Source organism: Capra hircus, chromosome 29 (assembly GCF_001704415.2).
Source record: "Capra hircus breed San Clemente chromosome 29, ASM170441v1, whole genome shotgun sequence".
Classification (NCBI taxonomy): Eukaryota; Metazoa; Chordata; class Mammalia; order Artiodactyla; family Bovidae; genus Capra; species Capra hircus.
In genome coordinates, this window is record NC_030836.1 from 18,074,592 (window position 1) to 18,087,196 (window position 12,605).

Here is a 12,605-nt window from a genome sequence, read left to right on the forward strand (position 1 = left end):
ATTTAATTCTACTGTGGTTAAATAAGACATTTTGTGTGTTTTCAGTCATTGAAAATTTATTGAGATATGTTTTATGGCCCAGCATATATTCTATCCTGAAGAATTATCCATAAGTGGTTAAAAGTAATGTGTGTTCTTCAGAACTTGGGTGGAATGTTTTGTATATGTCAGTTAGGGTGCATTGATTGACAGTGTTGTTAAAATCTATATCATTGCTCATTATTGAGATCTCTTTGAGAGCTGTCCAGAAACTTTAACTTGCTGCTTGTCCCTTTTGAAGCTCTTATGTATGTGCACAGAGTCAGGCATGTATAACTAGTGTGGGACCTCTCTCTAATGTCTGCTGTATCTTTGAGCAGTCTTGGCTAGAATTCATTTGCCCTATCCAGGATTGCAGTCTCAGGCTAGCAGCGGTTGACCCTCTCCTGCTGCCATCTCTGGGAGGTTACTTCCACCGATGGCCCCACTGGGCCTGGGCACTGCTCACTCCTCCAAATGAAAGTGAGACCTCTTGGACCACATAGTTGCAGCCTGCCTTCCCTGGAAGAAACCCTGCTCTAATGAAGCTAGGGTGGGATGGATGGGAGAAATCCTGGGCCAGAACATCAGAGATCCCTATGTTTTTACACAAAGTTCAGCAGTTTTAAAATGATAAGCACTTCTCGGTAGTATATGTAGGCACCTGGAGGTTTCGGGAACATTCCAAGCATGTTCCCTTCTCAGAGTCTTTGTATCTCTTCCATCTGCCAGGAATATTCTTCTCCCAGAGGGTCTGATGGCTTGTTTTCTCATTTTGTTCTGGCCATTAAAGAGGCCTTTCCATGACTGCTTATATCTAAGGTAATAATTCCTTACTTTCAGTCAATCTCTACTCTCACATGTTTCTTACTACTACCTGGCAATTTAGTGATGAATTTTAAATATATCTTCTTCTAAAATGTAAGACATAGGACCAGGCACTTTATCTACAGTGAATCAGTGGATGAGTTGGAGTCACTTTTTAAAAAGAGGTTTGTGGTTATTAGCCATAATGATAATTTAATTGATTCCTTACATCTTTTTAACTGAGTGTTTTTATACGCACATCACTTCATTTCTTTCTCCATGTGGTCCCTTAAGGTAGGCAGAGAGCTTCTTGTCATCATTTCCATTTTATGGATGAGAACTTTGGCTTAAAGTGGGATACCCTTGGCAAAGGACACAGGGATAAGAAATAAAATTCTGGGAAAGAAACCTTTATCTCTTGATTCTGATAGTTGTTAATACAACCACCCAAAGCCATCACATGTGGAAACCAGAATGTGTTGCTATGGAAGGTGATGAAATCCCCTCCTCCACAGTTTTAGGAAGCAACACACTTGGTGTTTATAGTTTACAGTGGGTAGCCCTAGGGCCCCAAGAAGATGGAGAGGCTGCTGAGTTAACTTCATTCTCATTTTGGGTTCCTAGTTAAATTTTGTTGAGTGGAATATTAGGGGGAAAACAAATTAGAGTGGAAAAGTATCAAAATATGTGCTTTCACAGGGAAGGAGCTACTATTGGATTTTAGAACTGAAAGTGACTTAAGGGCACCCCTCAAATTATACCAGTCCTCACCTCCACATTCCTCAAGTGATGAAACTTGAAGCTGAGAGGATGGATTCACTGCCTATAGTCACTAAAACTAGTTGCTTACAAACGCCTGTCACTGTCAGTTTTTAAGTTACGTCCTGCACTGGAGCTCCTGTTAGAATCTATGAGGATGCCAGCTTTCCTTACTTAGTATGTCAAATGTGGTAAAGGCCACTCTCCCACACATAACTCTAGTATAATATTCAGCTAAATAAGTTCCTTCACTTATCCCACGTTGTTCTGACATTCCTCTCTCCAGCGGCCTCAAATGGCAGCAGAAGGGGAATTGTCTGTCCGTCTGTCTCCTGCATCAGATGGTGAGCTACTTTTAGGACTTGGACCATCTTTTTCATCTTTGTACATTTATATCAAAAACATCCATCACAGTATCTTACTGAGCACAAAGTAGATGGTCTGAAAATATCTGAAACTGTTGAATTATATCAATATCTACTAAAAGATCTCTATTGCTTCTCTGGTCCTATACTATAATCATTTAATCTCTATCAAAAATCTCATATTTTGGAGCTATTTTATCTCTTGAACATGTGTTATAAACAGTAATGGTATGATCTTTTTGCCTGGTCTTGCCCTGAAACCTGCCAGTCTTGGCCCAGCTTTGTTATAGTTTGCGTGGGAAAATCAAGTTTGTCAGATTATAGCAGATTCAATTAGTGGTGCTGGTAAGGGTCATTCCAAGACAGGGCAGAAGCTTAAGGAAATAGGTAGCATCTGATCTGGGGAAAATCTCATTGCTTCTTGTGATGTTCGGTATCTGCAGGTTGAGGTGAGGATACCTGATAGCATAAGGGATGCAGTATATTTTGGTAAAGAAGGAAAAGGAGAGGCAAAGACCTTTCAGAACTTCTATTTACCATATCAGAAAGGACTACAGAATTATAATGATAAACTTTGTAAAATTCTGAACTCTTGATCCCTTTCCTATATATTGTACTTTATCCTCTATTCAGCACAGAGTAAAATTCATAGAGAAGAAAGAAATATGAGCTTGTCTTCAGGGTTTGGTTTGGGGTAGGCAGGTAGAGAAGCTGTCAGTTGGTTTCCCCATCCACAATTAGGCTTTGGGTAGGAGAAGGAAGCCCTCCAGGGACTGAAGGGGGAGTGGTAGCTAAAAGAAGGGGAGATGGCTGAGTTCCTGAGGCCAGCTACAAAGGTGGAGAGGTTGGAGGCTGATGTGTGTTTCAGAAAGAGTGTCAGGAGAAGGTTTCTTCTGGGAGATAGGTGGCCCTGGTAGTTTAAGTTCCGTGTTGGCTTAACCTAACGAACCTGGCTTTTGTCACTGTGCAGAATGTGAAGGCGGTGTCTGAGACCCCTGCAGTGCCACCAGTTTCAGAAGATGAAGATGATGATGATGATGCTACCCCACCTCCAGTGATTGCTCCACGCCCAGAGCACACAAAATCTGTGAGTCTTTGTGATTGATTAGAGTTTGGAGGTGGAGAGTAAGGGATGGGTGCCAAGGTCTAGAAGTTTAATACTCTGGTAGGGGTCCTGAGATTTTGGAGGTGGTGAAATAACCAAATTACCTTGATTGAAAGGTACTTTCTGTATGATTAAAGACAGGAAGTGGTGTATTTATATTTATCATTGGTTTGCAGATAGTCCCAAGGTGTCCTGAATAGTTGGTCTTTGTACCAACTTAGCCCAAATACTTTCTTTACAGACAGGAAGATATACAGAATTAGTGTTACTTAGTGTAGAAGTAACATAAATTGTTCCCGTCTCCTTGGTAGCAGCAAATTAGCCTGCTATAGATCTTTCTTCTCTGCTAAAGTCCAGTGTTCAGGCTCTTAAGACATTATTGATGATACTGAAAGACTCAAGAGAATTTGTAAAAACATTAGTGCTATTAATATCTTGGACATCAGGAGTGCATTTTGATGCTGGATATTGGCAGTAATTTTTATTTAACTTCCTTTGAGGTTCTTGCATTTCATAATAGCCATGGTCCCTTTGCCCTTACTTTGCATAATCTGCGTTTTACATGTTTTAGCATCACTGAGCACTGATCTATCATTAGATGATACTACTAGTGTTTCTTTGTTTGGATTTTTTATTATGACAAAAACTTCAGAATGAAAAAATGATTTAGGGCTTAAACTCTGTGGTAATACAAAAAAGATTCTCTGAACTAGAGAATTCATGGAAGTATTCAAGCAGATGTTGGTTGACTGAGTATGGGAGATGCTGTGGAGACAATTCAAGGGGATTAGATGACCTTTTAGAATTATAATTTATAAGCAGAATCTGTGGAATCACCACTTCTATAGGTTATAAACTCACTTTAAGGAAAATGAGCTTCAGAATCAGAGTTGTCCAGAGATGTCACACTGGAAAGGTTTTTTCGATTTGCAAGCTTGTTCATTTAAAAAAATTTTTCCATTAAACCATGAATTCCTTACAAGTAGAGGAAATATATCTATATATATGTGTGTGTGTGTTTGCAGTGCTTAACATAGTTCTTAAAAGGTTTTAGAAAGGCAGTATTGAATGAACTGATAAATTTGATCTTCATAGCATTCCCCCCAAAAAGATACTATTAATTCCTAATTTATAGAAGAAGAAGAAGATTTGGAGAGGTAAATTGATCTATCCAAAGTCTCTAAGCAAAATAGCCAGAACTGAAAGCAGGTAATTTACCCCAGGTCCAGGTTATATTCCAGCATAGTACAGTGGCCTTTTTTATATGAGCAGACCTGTGTTGGGAGCCAGAAAAAGAGAATGTTAGAGAAGGAAAAGGCAAGGTTCTTACCCTCAAGGAGCCATGTCAGAACTAAAGGTGAAGGACAAGGCATGAAATTCATGTTTAGGTGCCAGGGATATAGTTTGTCTACATGTGCAAGAATAGAAAATTAAGAAATCACTATGCAGGAGTAGTCAGTAAAGAAACAATAGTGTCTGCTCTCAATGTTTCAACTTATTGCTATTTCTACTAGCAATAAGTTAGTGGAAAGTTCTCTTCCATTTCTGCCTATTATAACCATGTCCATCCTTCAAAATCCGGCTGAAGAACGCCATTTATTTGTTTAGTGATTCATGAAACTTTTACCTGAATGCTTACTTTTTGTTAGATGACTGGTTAGATATAGAAGTGCAGTGATGAACGACTCGGATTCTCTGTCTTCATAGAGCTTTTAGACTAACCCAAAAATTGTTGTGATGTTTTTATGAAAAAAGTGATAAATGCCTTGAAGCATCTCTTGGGGCGGACGGTAGAACATGTGATCACTTCTTCTGAACCTTAGTAGTGTATAGATTGTTCTTTTTTTCTGATATTTGTCTTTTTCTGCCTTGTAGTTAGGACTTTCTCCAAGACTTCCTTCACAGAAGTAGTGGATGGGGCAGCATTTTTTACAGCAAGGCAAAGAACAGATTCTCAGTAAATGCTTATTAAGGAAATGAATGAATAGGTAGTATGATAATATTAGCTGAAATTTGAAAGCTTAATATCTCCTGAATGTGATGCTGCTTATTTCACATGTTAATTAATTTATGGTTTATTAGCAACTCTATGGAGAAGGCAATGGCACCCCACTCTAGTACTCTTGCCTGGAAAATCCCACGGACAGAGGAGCCTGGTGGGCTGCAGTCCATGGGGTTGCTAAGAGTCGGACACGACTGAGCGACTTCACTTTCACTTTTCACTTTCATGCATTGGAGAAGGAAATGGCAACCCACTCCGGTCCTGGAAAATCCCAGGGATGGGGGAGCCTGGTGGGCTGCCATCAATGGGGTCGCACAGAGTCGGACACGACTGAAGTGACTTAGCAGTAGCAGCAGCAGCAGCAACTACTCTATAAGATAAGTATCACTAGCATCACTATTTTACAGACAAGGAAACTAAAGCATAGAAAAGTTAAGTAGTCTGCCCAAAGTCATACAAATAAATGGTAAGAATAAGATTTGGAATTTAAGTCCGGGCAGGCAGGTTCCAGAGTCTATAATCTAAATAACTCTATCTTATGGCCTCTTAAAGAAGAACAACTGCAGTTTTTTCTCTGTGAGTGTTCAGGATTTAAAGAGGGAGTAACTCAAATGAAGGTAATGCTCAGTGTTGTATTAGCAGTGAAAAGTACTGTAGGAATACAGGATATTCATTTCAGCTTGGGAAAGAACAGAATTTTGCAGATGAAGGGGATTCCCATCTAATGATAGAATGTCCTTTGAACTCTTTATAGTGAGAGTTGTGTAGCTTATATTGATTATCTTAAGTGCTCAGACTCTCACTAACCCTTGTTGTAAAAAGTGAGAGCAAGGAAGATCATTCCAGTCTCACAGCCTGGGCATAGAGGAAGAGTATCTAGGATACTCTTCATTAGCAACTCTGTGGAGAAGGCAATGGCACCCCAAAGGAGTAGGAGAAGAGATGAGTTTACTGAGATTTGTTCTTTGGATGTTCTAACACATAAATCTAAGAGAGGCTGGCCTCACCAAATGTTTGCACCAATAATGCAGGTATACACACGGTCTGTGATTGAACCACTTCCTATTACTCCAACTCGGGATGTGGCTACATCTCCCATTTCACCTACTGAGAATAATACCACTCCACCTGATGCTCTGACCCGGAATACTGAGAAGCAGAAGAAGAAGCCTAAGATGTCTGATGAGGAGATCTTGGAGAAATTACGTAAGCACTTTGTAGGTTTTTTAATTTCCCTCTGGTATGTGACTGGTTGAGCACAAAGAGAATTCTGTTGCTATAAAGATCTAGGTTCTATGCTAGGTACATGTCAGTGACGGCTGTGCTTTATATCTTGCCAGACTGTGCTTCTTCTCACCCGTCCCTATACCCACCTCCTCTGTCTCACCAGCCCTGATTAGATGCTATGTTAGGATGGGAATATGATGAGAGTATGTGAATAGCCCACTTCAAAGGCTGGGAATCACTTTCCACAGGCATGGCTTATGGAGATATAAAATAGCTTTTACTTACAATATAATCTGAAAGGTTGTGTTGAGAAAGACTGAGGCCTTGTGTAAACCTGGTGAGGAAGAGTGCTGTGTTGATTATTGATGTTTCTGTTGGCAGAAGACGGATCTGCCATTTGGTTGTAGAAAAAGAAGGAAGGGAAACTAACATTTTGTGAGCCTGTAATATGTACCAAATGAACATTTATTCCTCATTTTAGCCCTGTGAAGACAGACATTATAATCCTTATTTTTTGCAGTTAAGTTATTTGAGGCTAGGAATGCTAAATACTCTGCAAAAAGCCAAAAAGTGACAGATCTGGGATTAGCATGCAGCTTGTGCTCCTGTAATCAGAGCATGCTATTTCTTGCAGTCAGGTGGGAACTCCCGTTTTGCTTTCTTTAGTGATGAGAAATATTAGGGCAGGTTGTTTCTCTTTTTCAGTAATCTGCAGGAGAATTCATATGAGAAGAAAGGAATGGGTTGGCCTGTAGGCTTGAAAAAAACATCTGACAAGGCTTTTGATTTATTCTTTGAACTTATCTACTTCTAAAGAGGATTTGATGTGACTGATCTGGTGAAGTCTGCCCCCTGGCATTGCTTTCTAAAGCTGAGGTTTCTGGTTCCTCAGCTTAGTGGCTTTTAATGTCATCCTGATAATTCTTATTTGACTTTTTTAAATAATTTCATTCTCTCCAAAGTTGCCCTTGCCCAGTGTTAGCTGTTCAGTCATGTCCAACTTTTTGCAATCCCATGGACTGTAGCCCAGCAGGCTCTTCTGTCCATGAAGTTCTCCAGGGAAGAGTATGGAGTGAATAGCAATTCCCTTCTCCATGGGATCTTCCTGTCCCCAGGATGCAACCCGAGTCTTCTGCATTGCAGGTAGATTTCTTTACTGTCTGAGCCACCAGGGAAGCCTCGCCCTTACCCAGAGCCCTTATGAAATGATGAAATAAGAAAAGCCACTTACCTTGGCATCTGTTTGCTCTTGAATATATTCTTTTTCTCTGAATCAGATTTTTTTTCAGAAACAGTAATACTTAGAACATAGGATTATGCAAAAACAGATTGGCCTGAGAGTTAAGGATCCTTGGGTTGAAGCCCTAGCACAGATGAGATCATTAACTTGGGTCTTGGGCAATTTTCTACTGTTTCCTGGCCATCCTTTTTCTCATCTTTTAAATAGGAATGTTAATCCCTGTCTCATTTGTAGATCAAATGGGATAATGTATTTGGAAAGTATCAAATCCTAGTAATTGACATTATTGGAAAGCGCTTTGGACTGGGAGACCAAACCTGAACTCCTAATCTTAACTCTGACACCAGTTTGCTGTGTTGTGTGACCTTGAGGGGAAGCATCTTCCCTTTGGTGGGGCTCAGTTTTACCATCTTCAGAAGACCTTTTTTTGAAACTGTGAACTTTCTCATACCTCTGTGTTTTTGCACTTGAAATACTTTTTTTTGTAACCCCTTCTTGACTTTTTCTCCCTGGCAAAATCCTTCTAACCCGGTAAAAATTAGTACAGGTTCATTTCCCTTCTGAGGCCTTTCTGGTCCATATTTTTGCTTTTTTCTGTATCACAGCAATTATTATATATTCATGGAACTTTATACATGGTATCTGTTTCCTGTATGAGATTACAGCTTCTTGAGAGCAGAGACTGTCTTAACTGGGTCTCATCTGTTGGGTCCATTGACTGGGTCTTCATTTGTTGTACTCAACCTAGGGCTTAGTGCATAATAAATGAGCATATTAAATTAGTAAATGTTTATTGAATTGATGAATTTAAAAATGAATGAAATAACTTTTAGGAGATTAGAAGTAGATTAGGGTACTATTAATAAAAGTGGTAAGGAGGTGAAACTTTTGGTTGAAACTTAAGAGGGAAAGCTAAGCGCCTTAGGTATTGGAGATAGTTCTTTAAACTTTGCTGGCTCAGAGTTGGGGGAACATGGAGCTTGTTTTGTATTGTCAATCTGGGAAAAACTGATTTATGTTCTCTGTTTCTTTCAAAGGGAGCATAGTGAGTGTGGGCGATCCTAAGAAGAAATACACACGGTTTGAGAAGATTGGACAAGGGTTAGTAGGCGCCTTATATTTCCTAGAAAAATGACTTAAAATGTGCTGATATATATGCTTTTGCTTTTGTTTTGCCTCTTATAAACCTTTTTCTTCATTCTCCACCTCACCCCTCGCCCATCTGAAGGTGTTTTGTTAGGCTGATCTCAGGCTTCCAGATTATGTTTTAATATGTGAGATGTGCCATTAGCTGACATTGTTGCTAAAAATATCCCTGCATTGAGAGTGCGAAAACCATTTATTTTCTTAGCACAAAAACCTTCTTCCCAAATTATAGCTCTGCTTTTCCATATTAACCTTGTTTACCTGGTGCTGAGACTTATCAGCACTAAATACGAAATGAAAGACAGAACTTTCAGACTCTTCTGCTAGTATATGGGACCTGTTTTTCTAGTGGATGACAGAAATCATATCTCTTACACTGGTTCCTTTTATGGATCTTGTATTCTGACCTCAGTGTACTGATTCAGCAAATCTTAGCTGAATCTCTGTTAGATACTAGGTGCCATGAGTACAGCTATGAATCGGACTGTATCTGCTTTCAGAGAGACCCTCATATCTACAGAAGGAGATAGACAGACAAACAAAAAATTATACTGTGATAAGTCTTAAAAGTGTTTTTGAGCAAGAGAAGCCAGATATAAAAGAGCAAATACTGTGTGATTTTTTTTATATGGAATTAAAGAACAGGCGGAAATAATACATGCTAATGTAAGTCAGAATAATGGTTGTGTTTGGAAGGATTAGGAAGTAGCATAAGGGAACCTTGAGGGGTTGATGGTGAACATGTAGGTGTGTACATACTGAAAAATCATCAAGTTCTATACTTAAGATTTGTGCAGATTAGTTTAGGTAAGTTATGCCTTTATATAAAAAAGAAAATGAATGAGATTTCTATAGAGATACCCAATTAGCTAAAATTAAAAAGAAACTGAAAAAACTATCTGGCTTGTAGAAAGCTCTCAGTGTTACATGAATGAAAGCATTGTTGTTAATGAAGTCATTGAAGTTTTCTGTTTTTTCTTTCTTTTTAAATTTTTGATGCATCAGGGCATCAAAAATTGTGGCACCGTAGTTGTGGCACATGGGATCTTCCTTGCAGCATGTGGGATTTTTAGGTGCGGAATGGTGGCTTCTCTTGTGTTGTGTTGTGCAGTCTCCAGAGTGTGTGAGCTCTATAGTTGTGGTGCATGGGCTTCGTAGTTTTCAGTACATGGACTCTCTAGTTGAGGCATGTGGGCTTAGTTACCCTGAGACATGTGGGATCTCAATTCCCCAGCCAGGGCTCGAACCTGAATCCCCTGCATTGGAGGGTGGATTCTTAACCACTGGAATGCGAGCGAATTCCTCAGGTTTCTTTCTTATATATCTAAGAATTTCTGAAATAAGATAAAGTAATGCATAGTATACTGATGTTGTATCTGTATAGTATTCTATAGCTTGCAACTGTTATTTGCATCTGTTGTTCAATTTAATCCTCAAAGTAGCCCTGGACTTGAGTGGATCTCCTTTTTCCCTGGTCCAGTGCTTCTGCTATTAGAGATGCTTTTCTGAGTCTGACCTAGTGTAAGATAGTTAACACAATGAGAAGACATTATTTTCCTTGCCTCTGAGTAATCTGGGATGGTATTTTCTTTAGCTAATTACATTGAGATACTAAGAATGTAGAAGAAAGGTACACAGACAAGTGTGGATAAGTCAGGTCCTATCTCTGGACATCAGTTTCTTCATTTAAGGGAGAGGGATTGTGGATTCAGGGTCTTTCACCTCCCAAACTGTTGATTATATATTTTATATATATGCATATGCAGATGTATGTGGCCCATAAATAGGCACTATCTGCAAAAATTTTGTCCTTGCTTATTTGCCAGATATGTTAGTGATAAGAGAGGAGTGCAATACTTATTAAGCATCTATGCTGATGTTTCCACATTCCATTATTTTAAAACTATACATGGAGTACTTCCCTGTGGTCCAGTTGTTAACACTTTGCCTTCCAATGGAGGGGTGCAGGTTTGATATTGCACCCCTGGTTGCAGTCGGGGAGCTAAGATCTCACATTCCTCAGGGCCAAAAAACAAAACAGAAACAATATTGTAACAAATTCAATAAAGACTTTAAAGATGGTCCACCTAAAAAAATCTTAGAAGAAACAAGATGGCAGAGTAGGTGAATGTAGATTACATCTCTCTCCATGGATATGTCGGGAATACACCTTCAGACACAGATGTGCATGCAGAATTCCAGCTGAGAGTGGACAGGAGTGCCTGACCAGTGGAAGGAATATATAGAACCATGCAAAACTCAGAAGGATGAAGCAACTAGGGGGAGAAACAGGAGTATTAGTAGGACTGGACCCTCAGCCAGTGGGGGAACTGAAGCAAGGGTCCAATCCCCACATCGGGGCAGTTATCTGAGCCAGAGGAGAAACATTTAAGGCTGAGAGTGAAACAGCTGATCTGTGGCAGCCTAAATGAAATGAGAATCAGACAGTCCTTGCTACAGCCATACATACCCTGGACAGGAATGCAGGTCCCCTGGAAGGCGTAGTGGCTGGGAGTTGGAGTTTAGAGATTGTGGAGCAATCCCAGGGCGAGGGCTGCTGTTGACTGCAGAGAGACAAATGGAGGGGATGTGAGGGAAGAGATTGTGGTGGGAAATGCTGGTGGAGGAAAGCCAGGGAGCCATGGAAGCAAGATGATACTGCTGAGTCACGCATAGAGTGGTGGAGCCATCACCATAGCTTCTCTCTCTACACATGCCAACATCAGCTGCTGAACAGTAGAAAGGCTGGCCCATCAAATGCCTGACACACTGAACTACAGAGTAGGACCCCACCCAGGGTGCCCTTTTAAGTGCCTGATGTGCTGGTCTACAGGGGGCCCCTCTATGTGCCTGATGCACTGAACAACAGGGTAGGATCCCAGGCAAGGGAGCCTTCTAAGTGCCTGAACGGGTGGAGTTACGGAGAAAAACTGGCCAAAGAGGTCTTCTGATAGCCAGCTATAAGAGGCTCTAAAAAAGACTCTGATAGGGTCATAACTCCTGCTGCAAAGGCAGTCCGTGTCCCCACACACTTGGCACCGCCAGGGTCCCCGTAAGCCAAGCGACTGCGTCACCTTCATGCTCAACTCTCAATGGGGCAGAGCTGCCACAGGCAAAAAATGTCTTGCATCTATGCTGGCAGGATCACTTCGGTAGTGTTTGACTCTTTGTGACTCTGTAATCTGTGGCCTGCCAGGCTTCTCTGTTAGGGAGGGGGGTTCTTACAGGCAAGAATATTGGAGCATATTGGCCAATACTGGTTGTCATACCCTTCGAGAGCACTATATTTCCTGCTGCCCTGGCCTCCAACTCCCCTAAGTACTTGGTGCTGCCAGAACCCCTGTGATCCAAGCAGCTGCACCACCTCCACACCTGGCCCTCACAGGGGCAAACCCAAGTCCTCCAGAGCAGCCTCAGGAGCAAACCCCAGTGGATGACCCACATGTAGAGGTGGAAATAAAACCACAATTGAAACCCAGGGGCAATGTGGCTAAGGAAGAAGACCCCAAACCTTCCCACCAGCTGTTCAAGCTGCAGATTAAATCCACATGGTCAACTAGGCAGACTCTGTGTCTATGGAATGTATAAAAGGACATTGAGAGCTCCCACAAAAGAAAATGCACTAGTTCTGATAGCTGTGGACATTGGAGGCAAGGACACACAGGAGTAGGACCAGATTAGAATCTGAGCTGCCCCCACAGCAGGTACAGAGACGAGTACAGTGTTGGAGGGAATCCTAGGGAGGTGAGGTGGACTGTGACTCCCAGTGAGAGAAAGGACTCTGACAGCAATGATTCAAGAAAAACATTTATTATTATTATCTTTTGACTTGTTCTGTAGATTCTTTTGGATTTTTTTTTTCTTTTTTTCCCCCCTCTGTTGTTGTTGATTTTATTGGCACTATGAAATCTAATTAAGCTTTTGAGCTTCTTTTTT

General features: G+C 40.8%; 1 protein-coding gene across 4 annotated transcripts in view; it reads left to right on the forward strand.

The window, feature by feature from the left end:
- Positions 1 to 12,605, forward strand: part of PAK1 (p21 (RAC1) activated kinase 1) — a 162,228-nt gene that overhangs the window by 114,525 nt on the left and 35,098 nt on the right. For all 4 annotated transcript variants that reach the window (XM_018043395.1, XM_018043396.1, XM_005699502.2 and 1 more), the window contains 3 exons: positions 2,920 to 3,036; positions 6,088 to 6,262; positions 8,561 to 8,624. In XM_018043395.1, the coding sequence (XP_017898884.1) occupies positions 2,920 to 3,036; positions 6,088 to 6,262; positions 8,561 to 8,624 (356 nt within the window). The remainder of the gene's footprint in view (positions 1 to 2,919; positions 3,037 to 6,087; positions 6,263 to 8,560; positions 8,625 to 12,605) is intronic.